A 15066-nucleotide genomic window follows, 5' to 3' on the forward strand; every position below is an offset into this window, starting at 1 on the left:
GTGAAGAATACAACTATGTTGAGCATGCCTTGTGCAAAAGAAACCACCACACCTGCACAGAACACGGAGCCAGGTACAAACTGAAGTGCTGTGTGTTGAGGAAGAGCTGGCGTTGAAAAAGGGGTATAGCCACACATACCCAGGCTGATAGAACCCTTGTTAAGCTCCCTTTGGGGAGCTAATTGCCTGCGATGCTGTCTCCCATGTGCCCAAGGAATCAACCCAATGAACCTCATCTGGGCTGAACAGTGACTGCTTGTGAATTTCCATTATGACTGAGTAAAAAACCTTGTATTGAAATCTGACTTTCAGTTACCAGTCTGGAAATGATACACTAAGAAGGGACTAGCAAAACTTTTGTAATGCTTTGCAAAAACAAAACAAAGTCTCCCTCCCCCCCAAACCTCAATTGAATCAAATGGAAATACATTGCACAAAATAACTGACCAGTACTCTTCAGAAGTGCTGAGATCATGAGAGAGGAGGAATGACTGGGAAAGAGTGATGGACTGGAGGAGACTCAGGGGATCTGACACAGTGCAGAGTCCTCCATGGAATCCTGGTCTAGAGAAAGGACTTTGGTTGAACAACTGCTGAAATCCTTCGGGCCAGTATTGTGGCACAGTGGGTTAAGCTGCCTCTTGTGACACTCACATCCTATATAGGAGCACTGGGTCTGAGTTCCAGCTGCTTTGCTTCTGATCCAGCTCCCTGCTAATGTGCCTGGGAAAGCAGCAGATGATGGCTCAAGTACTTGGATCCCTGCTATCCATTTGGGAGACCAGGGTGGAGTTCCTGGCCCTTGGCTTCAGCCCAGCCCAGCCCTGGCCATTGCAGTTATTTGGGGAGTGAACCAACAGATGGAAGAGCTCTTTCTCCATGTCTCTCCTTCTCTCTCTCTCTGTCACTCTGCCTTTCACATAAATAAATAAATGTTCAAAAAAAAAAAAAAAAAAGGAAAAACTGGTGAAATCCAAGTAAGATCTGGAAATTCTGGGTTTTGACCACTGTACTCTGGACTGCAATGGTGACTGCAGAGGTCTAAGTGAGTCATGGACAATGAAGACATCCTGCAGCTGGTTTCCAGGGCACAGCACCTTCCAAAGGTCCTCAATCATGACCGAAGAAACTCAGCCATGGGTAAGAAAAGATCTCTGTACCTTAAGAAAAAGGGAGCTTTCCACCTAGGGCCATTGCAGATTAATGACCCAGTTGTTAGCCCCATGTAGATAACATCTCAAGTGGAAATTACTATGGGAATAGAATGTACTTCCTTAATCAATAATCAATCTGTTAGTTGTACCCATGTGCTCTTCTCTTTTCAATGAGTTAGTCTTTGATTTTCAACGAGATGGATAATCACACACAAATCTGTATTGGTTGAAGCCTGACCCAATGCATGCACACACTCTGTAAGAAAAGTATAAATCTGTAACCAAACTCAGGATCCTGAAACAGCCAACTCAGGCAACTGATTGGTTGTCTTGGTGTGGCAGGATTCGTGTTCAGAGACAAGACACCAAGGCCTTTTAACAGGAAGTAGTCTTTTGTTATTTATGCAGGCATAAGGCAAAGGTGGATTTTTTTATCCAAAAGCCTGAGCCCAAAATAAAGGGTATTACCTTATATATAATTTTAGCTTCTTTGTCTTCCTTTTATGGTTACATGCGTACATTTGATTGGATATTCTAATGATACATAGTGGCCCCAGGAATTGATACAACACTGCCCATGGACACATATTCACTGATAATGTTTCTTTTACACACTTACTGTGCTGTACATTGTCTAGCAAGGGTTGATATCATTGCTCTGTGCTAACATGCAAAAACCCAAGCAGACAGCAACTCCACAGGCAAGCAAATGACAGCCACATTTCATTCCAAGGACAAGTTTCTCCCTTTTTCTTTTTCTGCTCATGGGAAGGCTTCTACCACAACTTTAATCATATTAGTTAGAAACAAGTTTAACTAAAAGGTAAAGGCCTGTTCCGCACTGGAGTCAACATCAATTTGACTGGTTGGATAAACTTCAACTTTGATTTTTCAAGCAGACTCTGATTTTTCAGTAAACAGTGCTGTGATTATGTAAGGCGTTGACATTAGAGAGCTCTGAGCGAAAGGTATTTTGGAACTCTATACCACTTTTGCAATTTTTATGTAATGTGCATAATTTCAAAAAATTTAAAGAGATACACAAATTATTTATTGATGAAACGAAGCTGAGACTTGCTATATCATCAGCCAATGATGCAGCAAGTAATGGGTGCATCAAGCCCAGTGTCCTGTTCTTTCTACATTTACATATGTTAGAAAATCTCTATTGAAAAAAAAGAGAATTTATATATTTATTGGGCCCCTTCCATGCACATGGGGCACTGTGGTCAATCGTGGGGATTGGGCAGCTCCACCTTGGAGGCCCTCACAGCCACTGGGGGAAAGCAGATATTAAAGGTATCGATTCGAAAGAGTAGAGTGAGCAAGGAAACACGGGGCACCTGGCAGTAGGGGAAAGAGGGGTGTTCTGAACAGATAAAACTTCTCTGTGCTTGTGTTGGAGAGAAAGGCTGAAGTGCAGCCAAGAAGAGAATGGGCAGATGATCCCAGATAAGATCTGCCCACCCTGGGCTAGGACAACTCTGTCAGATTCTTCGGGTCTGCCGAATTTTTGCAGTAACATTCATAATTTAAGTCTCCTCTTTCTTTCTTTCTTTCTTTCTTTCTTTCTTTCTTTCTTTCTTTCTTTCTTTCTTTCTTTCTTTCTTTCTTTCTTTCTTTCTTTCTTTCCTTCCTTCCTTCCTTCCTTCCTTCCTTCCTTCCTCCCCCCCCCCCCCCCCCAACACATGGAGAGTGCTATCTCCCTATTCTCTCCCTCAAGTCTCCTTTCCTGGAACTACCCTCTATAACACTTTCTCCCCTCCACAAAATTTTTTCACCTACAGTAAATGGGCTCATTTACTGAAATCCTAGTAAACAGTCTTCAAGAAACTTTGCCCCAGGAACCTAAGAGGGCAGCCAGATTGACCTGATATCCCTCCCTCATTTGTGCATTTAGAGACAACATTGAAACGAAGCATTCCTGATTTGCCAGTTGCTTTCTGGTCTGATGCTGCATTCTGGAATTTTGTAAGCTGTGGGAGGGGCTGTTCCCTATTGAACTCCACCCCCTTGTGGGGGCCAGGTTTTTCAGCATGGTATTAAACCAGCTAACATAGCCTCAGAAGTTCCCAGTCGGGAGCTGAGCAGCCTGGACTTTCACTAGGTTAGTACTGACTTTATAAATCTTCATAAATGTTCTCATGTCCTGCTTTACTAGGAAAATGTTGTTCAATGTGTTCTGTGAGTACTGTGTGTTCTTTTGTGCTTTCTTTGTGTTCTTGGTAGACAACTCAGGAAGAAAACTCAAGTATTGTTTAATAGTTCCTGTGATGGTATCTTCAAGAGTTTAGAAAAGGAATGCAGAGACTTGGATGGTATAAGAAAAATAAGAATGGTATCTTTATGGGACAATTTGAAAGTACAGTGGTATGTGGACCGGGAGTGTGTAGGACCTTACACTAAAGTTTTCTCTACTAAAAATAATGCTTTAGTACAGTCCATGGTCAACACATGGTTATATTGGATTTAAGTATTTTTTTTTCTTTTTTTAATTCGAAAGGCAGAGGAGGGAGAGGAAGAAAAAGAAAGAGAGGAAGAGAGAGAGAGATAATCTTTTTTTCCATCTGCTGGTGCCCTCAACTGCCAGGGCTGGGCCAGGACAAATCCAGAAACACAGAACTCCACGTATGTCTCCCATAAGGATGCCATCTACCCTAGTACTTTGGGCCATCAAAGTACTCTGCTGCCTCCCAGGGTGCACATTAGCAGGAATGTTAGATTGGAAATAAAGAAGCCAGGACTCAAACCAGGCACTCCAATATGGGATGCAAATGTCCCAAGAGGCAACTTTAACCACTACACCAAATATAGCCGCTATATTGGATTTAAACCTGGTAGGGTCACACACTGGGGGCCCCACTTGAGCAATGTAAAGAAAATGTATTGGGGCAATTGTATATCTCTCATGCTTCCTGAACTGGCATTGCCAGTTGGGAAATCAGTCATCAATGCTTGCCAATAAGAATCTACATTTATGATTCTATAATTGGTCATCAGCTCATTGTTCATATTAGTTACCTTGCAACTGGGCACCAAGTAGCAAGCAGTCTTTCCTCCTGATCTCTGATCTCCCCTCTTTCTCTTCCTTTTTTTCCTGTTTTTATTTTTCTCTTTGTCCTCCTCCTCCTTCCTTTTTTTTTTTTCTCCTCCTTCAGTGTTCCTGAGACCATAGGATGGGCAGTGTTTAAAGTCTCAAAACTGCAAGTGAATGTAAATGTACAGGGCTTTTAAGATAGTATGGCAAGTGGATCTGAGATTACTGCTTAGGAAACTAAGAACAATAAAGCCACTCTCTTAAGCTGTCCTGTTTACCAGAGGACTTGCAAATTCTTTTCATTTGCCAAATTAAATATTCCCCTTGACTACTCTGCCAAAGCACTTACTCATTATTAGCATTTTTTCATAGTTATGTTTCTGCCACCTGGGAGAGTTCTATTGCTTTGATGCTTTTGTATAAAACAGGATTAATAAGCAGAATAGTAGGTTGCATATCAGGATTGGCTGTTTTAATACTGCATCCTCACTTATTTAGTTACTCCATACTACTGTGTTCTCACATGGTGAGCTCTATGAGGGAAATGCTTTAAAAATATGTGACTCTTGAACTGTGGGCTGAAATTTGAGCAGATACGGTGCCAACAGGTGTGACAACTTCTCTGCCTCCTGGAAGCTCACAATTTAGTGGAGGGGCTCAAGAAAGCTGGAGAGAAACGTGAAAATGGTAACCTTTGCAGACTGTGAAAGTTCAATAGTACAATAACAAGACGAAGGAACTAGTCTGAATCTCAGAACTAGATTCTACCGTTGAGCAGATACTGTGCAAACAGATTGTGACACTGGCAAAGTGAACACTCTCTTCCCTCTTCAGCATACTCACCACAAATTTGGAAGGAGTGCTGGCTGATGTTTCAGGTTCCCCCTGTAACTTGAGATGTCCCGAGGGGGAAGCGAGACACTCCAGTGGACCGCATGATCGGTTTTTACAAGGCACATGAAGTTGTCATTAGGATGTAACATGAGAACCAGCTGTGCTCTGGAATAATCGTCAACATAAAAAAAAAAAAAAATGGAAAGCAAAGGCCTTACACAGCAAAGCCGCAGAGTCTCAGAACCCTGGGACAAGTCCCACTGGTGTTGGAACTGTGCAGGGCAAGAGGAAATTTGCAAAGAAAACAACAGCACCCCAGGGAGAAGATCACGAAATAGTAATAGAGAACAAGCACTTTGTGATGTGCTTTAAAACTTTTGGGGGCAACCCTAACTTAAGAGTAGGAAGGCAGACATTGGGGGCTACAAAAGTTTCCCGAACCCCAAGATTTAGAAGCTACTCTGGTGCATAGGAGCTATGTGGGCAGAAAGGGCAGGGTCCTCAGTTCTTGTAGCCTGGTAGCCTTCTCACCTTGCTCTGACTTGCTTCTTCAAGAGAATCATGACTCTTGCTTAAAGTCCCAGCATATATACCCAGCATAATTTTAGTGTATGGGTTCCTGGGACCTGTAAGAAAGAGAAATGAGCACTTTCTGTAAGGAGAACGCATGCTTTGGCTATGGTCATGGCAAAACTAAGCCCCAGTCAATGCTTTTAAACAAATGCAGTGCAACAAAAATCCAAGTTGGAAATGAGTTTGGCCAAGTGGCTGCATGAGAGTGGCTTGGTGCGATTTCATGATAATGGACAATGAGGAGTGAAAATTTGAGTCAAGTAAGATGGTCCCGAGACTCCTCCAACCATGCAATGGAGAGGGCAGATACACTTCTGCTGTATTCCTGGTGCCATTTCAACCATAACACTAGAATACATTTTGTGTCTGTGGGCTTCATTCATTCATTCATTCTTGTTTAGAGAAACCGGGAGACTACTATCATGGCAAGAAAGCCCCTGCTTCACTACTTCAATGGAAGGGGCAGAATGGAGTCCATTCGGTGGCTGTTGGCCGCTGCTGGAGAAGAGGTAGGTAATGAGTTTTGTCGCCTTAGGTTCAGTCGAAAGATGACTTTTCTGAGCCAGGAGACTGTCACACTAGATAAACTATAATTAGTTTTGATTTAAAAAAAATTCTTAGTGATTAAGAAATGGATAGACATAACCAAATTAAAATTAAAATTATTTATCAAATAGCACATGAATAATTAAAAATTATTTTTTTAAAGATTTACTTATTTATTAGAGAGAGAGAGAGAGAGAGAGAGAATCTCTTCCATTCTTCCATCTGCTTATTCATTCTCCAAAGTGCTGCAATGGCCAGGAACAGGCCAGGCCATCAGGAGCTTGGGATTCAAACTTGGTCTCTCATGGGTGGCAGAGGCCCAAGTAACTTGACCATCTTCTGCTGTTTTCCCAGACTCTTTAGCAGGGAGCTGGATTGGAAGCAGAGCAACCAGAACTCAAATTGGTGCTCTGACAGAGGATGCCAGCATTACAAACAGTGACTTAACCTGTTGTGCTACAATGCTGCACCAAAAACTTACTTTTAAAAGAAGCATCAACTAACCACAACGTGTAAAACATATCTGAATTTAAAAAACTACAAAATATAATTTATGAGACTTACATTTCAATTAAAAACCCAAATATTCATTGAATGTTAGATGATATAAAAGCATTATTGTTGATCTTTAATGTGATTTTTGTACGATGTTGTGGTTATTTTGTAAATAGTTCTTGTGTTTTAGAGATTCACACTGAAGTATTTAGGATAAGAACACATGATGCCTCAGGCTTGTTTCATATTATGACCGGAGTGGCAAGCAGAATGGACACAGACATGAAACAATATTGGCTCAAGATGGTAATTACTGGAGCTGGGCGACTGACAGAAGGATCATTGTGCTTAATATGTATTATTTTAATACAAGCTAGAAATTTTCATAGTAAAATGGTAAAATATATAAGAAACTAAATGTAATTAAAGTGAAAAATACATATCACAAATGAGAGACAGGAGGGAATGAATTGCAGCAAATTGCCTGTTAACAATGGAACCCAGTTACTCAGCTCTGAGTTTGCAAGTACCATGTTCTGTGTTAGGGACTGGTGATACATAGCGAACAAGACAGATATGGTCCCTGCTCTTGGGCAGGCTACACATCTTTCAGGATGCATACAAGTGAGTAGGTGATTAAGATAAGGCCTGGAAACATCCACACTGAAGCATATTACAGTGTAAAAAGTCCATTCTTCTCAGTGATTGAACAGGGAATGCGGACCAATTTCTGAGTGGCTGCTGAATGCTGCCCTCTACAGGCGCTACTGAGAAAAGCACTTCTCAGTCCAGACCAGAGGGACTGGGCAACTGGGTGAGGGTTTTCCTGGCCAACCAGTCATGCATAGTCTCAGATCTTGTCCCTTATGATGGAATAGAAAAGGAGTGTTTCAGGGAAGGTGTAGTCCTGTGGAAGGAACTTCTGGTGCACTCTCTTCAGCCTTAGAGCCACGTGTCTACCCAAGTCTTGGAATTGTACTTTCATAATTGCTTAATAAATGCATGGGACTTAAATATGATATTTTCTGAATTGTATGAAGAAATAGGTTCATAAAACCCAGGGAGTCCATGCTATGTTGTTTAATTTCTATAAATAAGTGGTGCGCTTTTACTCTTGCCCAGACTTCAGCTTTGTGATATAGGGATGTGTTCAGAGACCCTGGTCAGGATGAGCTCATCACAGGAGGAGGTGATGGGGTAATGCCCACAGAACACAGCTTCTTCTCCATTGCAGCCTGATAAAACAGAGTGGTGGACCAGGACTGACTGCACCCCTTTCTTAGAAGTTGAGGGTTCCCTGTGTCCAAAGGCTGATCATTACCAGCCCACCCATCACCAATAGTCTCACAAGCAACATTACACTCACAAGCCCATCCCACCTCAGCCACCCTCCTGTGACTACCACTCCATCCCTTATGTTTTTGTGAATTGGATGCTTTGTAAATTGCTGGTATACACCACCTTCCTGTCTCTTGAGTCTGATCCTATGTAATCATAGGACCAACAACAAACTATCCCACAAGCAAGTTAGAAAAAGCTCAACCTATTCATGATTAAGAACTCTTTGTAAACTATGAAAAAGAAAGGAGGGATGTAAATTACAACAGAAGCCCCCGAGTGGTAGAGATATAGAAGATCATTGGCCTATGGCACATCCTACACAGGGGACACATGGGTTCTCTTCTGATCTCACCTGAGGACATGGACTTCATTGAGATATGGCTACTGTACAACTGAAGAGCTTCCCAGACCACTCCCTGCAGTAACTCCCTGATGCCCAAGTCATGAGCTGGTCACGGATTATGACAGGGTCAACGTGGAGGTGAAGTGAACCACGGACATGACCAGACTCTGTGAACCTGTCAAACTCAGAAATCTTACCTTATATTATGTACCAGATGGGGGTCATTCAAATTTAAGAACCTATAATGCTAAGAAATAAACTAACAATAACTCATTTACTGTTTCTGCTTTTAGTTTGATGAGAAATTTATGGAAACTGCAGAGGATTTGGACAAGTTAAGAAATGGTAAGAACAAATATCTAAATGACTTAGATGACGTTGTTGGGTGTAAGGTTTTAACAGCAGGCAATGCCTGCATTTGTAGAAAGGTAGTGGGAATGGTGGAGAGGCAGAGAGTGGTTAAATATAAGAGTGGGGATCTTTGAGTGGGTCTACAAATCTTTCAGAGCTAAAAAGGGTCATGACCTTTCAGATTATTTGCTAAAGGAATCATTGCTTGTTTCTCCATGCTGTCTAGTGCTTTCTGCACCACAGATAAGCTACAATCAGATGAGGATTTCCCCTTCCCACCCAAGGACACACAGGGACATGCTCCAGTTGAAAGGAGAAGTACGTGTGACAATGACCTAATGGTCTTTATTTTTGTCTTGAGAGAAGGTAACATGCTAGTGATAACACAAGAGGACAGAAAGGAACACCACACAGAAGCTCCTCTCAGAACCTACCTTAAATGTCCTGAACACAATGAAACTTGCACTGAGAACTTCCCACTAAAAATGGCTTCCTACTGGTGGCCTTGTGGCAGCCCCTCCCAATTTCTTCCTAAAATATCCATGAAGATAAATCAACACAGAAATGCAGGGAACCTGATATGTATCTTGATGGGAAATAAAAACATCATAAATCAAATAGCAGGCTCAGCAGTAAAAGGAAGATTGATAAGAAAAAAAAAAAGTACTACAGGAATCTAAAAATAAAAGGCTATTTTACTTGAAAGTTTCCCTGTTATCATTGTAGTTTTGCTTTATACCTGCAGTCATTTCAAAATACAATTTTTTTCTCTTCAGAGTGGGATCCATAGATAATTTACTCTCATTTTTGTTTTCTTCTTTCAAAAGATGGGAGTTTGATGTACCAGCAAGTGCCCATGGTTGAGATTGATGGGATGAAGCTGGTGCAGACCAGAGCCATTCTCAATTATGTTGCCAACAAACACAACCTGTATGGGAAAGACATGAAAGAGAGAGCCCTGTACGGTATATTTTCTGTTTTAATATCAGCAGGCAGCACAGGGGTGATGTAGGTCTGGCCTTGAGTGAGCAGAACTCTGGCAGGGGGATCAGGATAAGCAGTGGGTGTCTGAATGTCTGGAGGTGGAAAGGAGGGATTTAAAAGTAGCTGATTCTTAATTTCCAGAAATTACAAGGATAGTGACCTGAATTGTATGTAGTAGTCATCCTGGCAAGAGTTAGTATTGGCTGGTGCCCAAGACACTGAGGCAGCCTGGAAGCATTTAACACAGGGTTAAATGAGCCAGAGTGATTCAGTAGCTGCCAGTCTTGGGGAATTGTCTGTCTGTTGCATTGGAGGTACGTGATTCAAAATAAAATCTTGTATGGAACAATGGGAGGTTCCTCAAACATGCCCAGCAATTCCCCTACTAGGCTCTAAGAGAACAAAAATTCATCCTCACTTCTGTACTCATACAGAAGTCTTCATGGCAGTGGTGTTCATAGTATTTAAAAAGTAGAAACTGCCCAAATACCCAACCATGGATGAGTGGATAAACAAAATGTGCTATTCTCATCCAGTGCAATAGTATTTGGCCATGAAGTGCTGGAATAGTGTAACATGGATGAACTTTGAAACCTTTTGTTATGTGAAAGACACCAGACACAGAAGGCCACATGTTGAATGCTTTCTTTTGAATGAAAAGTCTAGACAGAAAGCATATTAGTGCTTGCCTGAGGCTGGAAGAAGGGGAGAATGATGAGTGGCTACCAAGGTGTACATTTGTTTATTCAGTGATGAGAATGTGGAATCAGACAGTGTCAATGTTTGCAGAATTCTGTGACTGTGCTGAAACCTACCCTTACCAGTACATTTTAAAGAGATGACAATTATTACAAGTGAATATAAGACAACAAAGCTGTTGTGTGACAAGTACTGTAATACAGTTTGAAACAAAGGAAAAAGTGTCTCCCATCATATGCACTGATTGCAACTGTACAAAGAATTGTACCAAAAAAGGAGATACTTAAGGCAAGGTGTTGAGAATGGAAGCATTACTAGAGTGGAGGGTGGGGGCACATGGACAGACACAGGGAAATAATGAGGAAAACTCAGAACATTGGGCATAAACATGAGCCTAAGGTGTATAAGCGGAATACAGATGGCACCTGCTATCTCTACTAGGTTTTTGTTTTGAACTACATTAAATCTACTCTTTTTTAAAAAAAAGATTATTTTATTTGATAGGCAGAGTTATAGACAGAGAGAGGGACAGATAGAGAGAGAGGTCTTCCATCTGCTGGTTGACTTCCAAAATGGCTGCAATGGCTAGAGCTGGGCTGATCTGAAACCAGGAGCCGAGAGTTTTTTCTGGGTCTCCCACATGGGTGCAGGAGCCCAAGCACTTGAATCATATTCCACTGCTTTCCCAGGCCATTAGCTTTGGAGCTAGAATTGAAAGTGGAGCAGCCAGGACTTGAACTGGCACCCATATGGGATGCTGGTACACAAGTGGAGGCTTAACCTACTATGTCACAGTGCTGGCCTCTCTACTAGGTTTTAAACTATAATCTAAGGCAGGAGGCATTTGGCAATTTGGCTGTTTGTGTCTTTCAGGATTGATATGTATACAGAAGGTGTGGCCGATTTGTATGAATTGGTCTTATTACTGCCGCTGTGTCCCCCAGAGCAAAAAGATGCCAAGGTTGACTTCATCAAAGAGAAAATCAGAACCCGCTACTTTCCTGCCTTTGAAAAAGTACGTGGAGCTGTTCAGCATTTTAGGATCTCCAGTTTAAAGGATGATAGAAAAACAGTGCCTGGGCATTTGGGGATATTGACCTTCATTTCTAGTGGGTTTCTGAACACCTGAACAGCACTGTATCTTTGAAGGCATTTTATAAAAATGTGCTGTGAATAAGAATTGCACCACTCATATACAAATAACAACTTCTCAGAAAAAGTCCGACATAGTGTATGCTAGAAATTTAACAATTTCATGGTCATGATTAGAAAATATGTTGTGGAAACTCTGAAATATTGGACTAGATCATGCTGAAAATCACAGGCATTGATTCAGGAGTCATATGATGAGAGCCACACATTATCAACCAATCTGGCATTGTGTGGAGGGAGACATGAGCCAGCTGCCCATCAGGAGAATGTTGCAGATTTCAGGGATGGATGATGTGTGTCTAGACAGGGACGATGGCACAGAGATGGCGAGGAGGAGAGAGATGAAAAGATGTTAAGAAAAAAGGTATTAGCAGAGTTGAGGGCACAGCCCATACAAACTAAGGAGATGAAGTTCCCCTGTTTCACATGTAGTACCTACCTCAGTTGAAAGGAAAACATTTCAAGATCAAAACTACCTGAAATTATGCTAAAACAATCATAAAGCATAGATTGGTTCTAAAAGTTACAGAAAGCTTACAAACAAATTCAGGGCTAAATCCCAAAACCCATTTTATAATGCTTGTGTTGTTCTTTCATTCACTGAACAATTGTTAATTCATTGCTTCCTCTGCAAGGAGTGAGGGATTAATGGTAATCAGATCTTCAGATACCTGCTCCTGGCCCCTGCGGTGCTGACAGACAAATGCACAATGAAATCAAAGAACCACATAAACCTCAATTTTCAGTGTAAACTCCAGTATAACACTGGGTATTGCTTTGTAATTTTCTACCAGATAATTATGCAGATTTCTATATGTATATGTAATCAGATAGGGTATATGCCAAAATACACAACAGTGGTTTATCAGTAGGAAGGGGTACTCACCATCTATCCTCTTCTATCCACTGTAATTTCCAAATTGCTGAAATATTTTATTAAGCATCACTTACTCTCCCAACATTTATATTGTGGAATTCAAACATTCCAGAAAGAAATATTTAATGAGCATGCAGATAGCCACTACCTAGACAGCAAGACTGACATCTTCATTATGTCTGCTTTGTATTGTGTGCTCACCCCTACATCCTTCTATCCATCAGACATATTCCTTTTTATGTACTCAAAATGGGTTGTAGACACCAGCACAGTTCCTCCTAAACACTTCAGGTGCTGATCATAATAGTGCAAGGTAGGAGTCAGAGCCAATGCTGCAGAGGAATGATGGATTCAAGTTCAGCAAGGTTTACTTCGATCCCAGACACATAGAACTGTGGAAAGAGACTGTGGTATGGGAGAGTGAACTGGAGAGGACAAAGTGGAGAGACAGGTCCCAAAATGTCAAGGCTGCACCCTTCAGGGTGGGGGGTAAGCTTGGGGGAACACGGAGCAGCAAGAACTGAGTCCTTGGCACGTAGAGAAGATGCAAGTGAGGGTGGGTGGTGTGGACACCACGGGGATGTGGGAGAATCAAAGGGGAGCCTGGGATTTAATTCATGAGTGCACACAGCCCACTTCTTGCTCTCCCTCATGAGACAGGGTCTGCATCTCCACCCCCTCTAGGGAGGCAGCAGAGCTGGGAGAGTCAGGCTGGAGAGGTTGAGAGAGGAGGGGGCCCCAGCCTGACTGTGCCTGTGACCATGATCTGATTCCTCGAATTCACCAGGTGTTGAAGAGCCACGGACAAGACTACCTTGTTGGCAACAGGCTGAGCAAGGCTGACATTCTCCTGGTTGAACTTCTCTACAATGTGGAAGAGCTCGACCCCAGTGCGATCGCCAGCTTCCCTCTGCTGAAGGTGACCCACTTCTCAGCCCTCAGAGAGCAGCCCAGAACCTGACACTTGGACCCTTTGCCATTGTTCTGACTCAGCCCTCTCTGAGCTTTCAAATCCACTTCCCTTTCCCCATTCTCCAAAATATGTTTCCAGGCCCTAGTTTTGAGTATGAAAAGTTTCTTGTTATGCCGAGGAAGTTGAAGGTGGAAGTCAACACAAGAGTGACATTTTGCCTTTTACAAGGAGAAAGACCCAGAGGCCAGCCTCTCTCTCCCTAGTTCTCTATCACCCCGTGCTCAGTGTTCTTGATTTCTCTGTGATTTCTTTCACTCCAGGTGTGTCCTTGTGTCTGCACACTGAGTCCATCTGAGCAGGTGTCTTCCCATGGGATTTCCTTCCCCCAGCGGCAGCTCCAGTTGTCAGATTCTATTCCTCTCTGCTCTGTCCTTTCTCTTCCCCTTTCCACAACCTCTGCTGGTGTTTCTCAGTGTGGAAATTGGTTGTGATTGGTCTCAGGTTAGCATGTGGTATTTTCTGTCTGCATTTCCAACTCCATTTCCCATATCTTCAATTCCCCTGCTTGGAGACTTCCCTGGGTTGGTATCTGACAGATACGTTAGTCTGCATTGTATTGGGCAAGAACCATGAACTCTGTAGGGTTATGTGTCAGAAGAAGGCAGAAGGACTGTGAAATGGACAGTCTTAACGGTTGAATTGGGAAAATGTCACTGAACTGTACTCTCCTCTCCATCATCTTCATTCTCTTTGGGGTCCTTTCCAAAGTCTGCACTGCTGCTGATGGAAGGGGCCCAGTTGGTCTTTATATAGGAGAGGTAAGACTTCCAGGATTGTGCTAATTAAGGGGTGGTCTTTGCTCCTGTCTGAGGCTGTGATTTGTGCACTGCAGGCCCTGAAAACCAGAATCAGCAGCCTCCCCACTGTGAAGAAGTTTCTGCAGCCTGGTAGCCAGAGGAAGCCTCCTATGGATGAGAAAAATTTAGAAAAAGCAAAGAAGATTTTCAAGATACCATAAAGGAGCAATATGCTAGGTTCACACACACAAATCTGTAGTTTTGCAGCAATATCTTCACTTAATTGCCAATCATGGCTATTGTGAGCTATATGCTAGTGAAATAAACTCTTCTGAGCTAGCTGAGTTAAAATTTATTTCTTTTCATTAGAATCTAATATGAAATCAGATTCCCAGTCTTCTGATATGTCTCTTTCTTGGAATAAAAAATGAAATAAGAAAAAATTATAGAGTATGTGGTTTGTTCAGCTTTCCCAAGAATTGTCCTATAACATCTGTCATATAGTCTATCAAAAAGCCAAGAGCAGAAATTTACATCTGACATTCTCAAGTATGCACAGTAAAATAATTATCATTCTGGGTAATGACATAATGAATATTTTTTCTTATAGCACCATTTTTTTTTCTCCTTTGAATTTTTGAAATTTTATTTAAGTTATACAAGTTTCATGTCTTTCATATATTCAAATTCAAGAATGTAGTGAGACTTCCAATCCTACCCTCCCTCCCATACATTCGCCAACCCTTCTTTCTCCTTCCTCTCTCAATCCCATTCTTAATGTTTACAGAAATCTATTTTCAGTTTACTTAATGATTGTATAGTTAACACTACACTAAGTAAAAGAGTTCAAAAAATAGTATGAAGAAAAAAAAACACTGTTCTGCAACAGAAGAGACAAGGACTATAAATAATCATTGAATCTCAAAATCTCCATTTCACTACAACATTTTAGATACTCTATTAGTTACCT

At 41.8% G+C, this 15066-nt stretch overlaps 1 protein-coding gene across 1 annotated transcript; it reads left to right on the forward strand.

Moving 5' to 3' along the window:
• Positions 1–3251: 3251 nt before the first annotated feature.
• LOC100328910 (glutathione S-transferase alpha I) lies at positions 3252–14528 on the forward strand. Its single transcript, NM_001171097.1, has 7 exons — positions 3252–3261; positions 6000–6107; positions 8617–8668; positions 9502–9634; positions 11231–11372; positions 13174–13305; positions 14192–14528. The coding sequence occupies exons 2-7, from the start codon at positions 6021–6023 to the stop codon at positions 14315–14317; spliced, it is 672 nt and encodes a 223-aa protein (NP_001164568.1). The 5' UTR covers positions 3252–3261; positions 6000–6020; the 3' UTR covers positions 14318–14528.
• The last annotated feature ends 538 nt before the right edge of the window (positions 14529–15066 follow it).

Source organism: Oryctolagus cuniculus, chromosome 5 (assembly GCF_051225735.1).
Source record: "Oryctolagus cuniculus isolate XC-2025 breed Fujian yellow rabbit chromosome 5, ASM5122573v1, whole genome shotgun sequence".
NCBI lineage: Eukaryota > Metazoa > Chordata > Mammalia > Lagomorpha > Leporidae > Oryctolagus > Oryctolagus cuniculus.

What these genes read in the sequence shown, in the direction of transcription:
- LOC100328910 (NM_001171097.1), top strand. Translation starts at nt 6,021, where the DNA reads ATGGCAAGAAAGCCCCTGCTTCACTACTTCAATGGAAGGGGCAGAATG. An exon ending in TGGCCGCTGCTGGAGAAGAG is followed by an intron (nt 6,108 to 8,616) that starts GTAGGTAATGAG and finishes TTCTGCTTTTAG; the next exon opens with TTTGATGAGAAATTTATGGA. An exon ending in GACATGAAAGAGAGAGCCCT is followed by an intron (nt 9,635 to 11,230) that starts GTACGGTATATT and finishes TGTGTCTTTCAG; the next exon opens with GATTGATATGTATACAGAAG.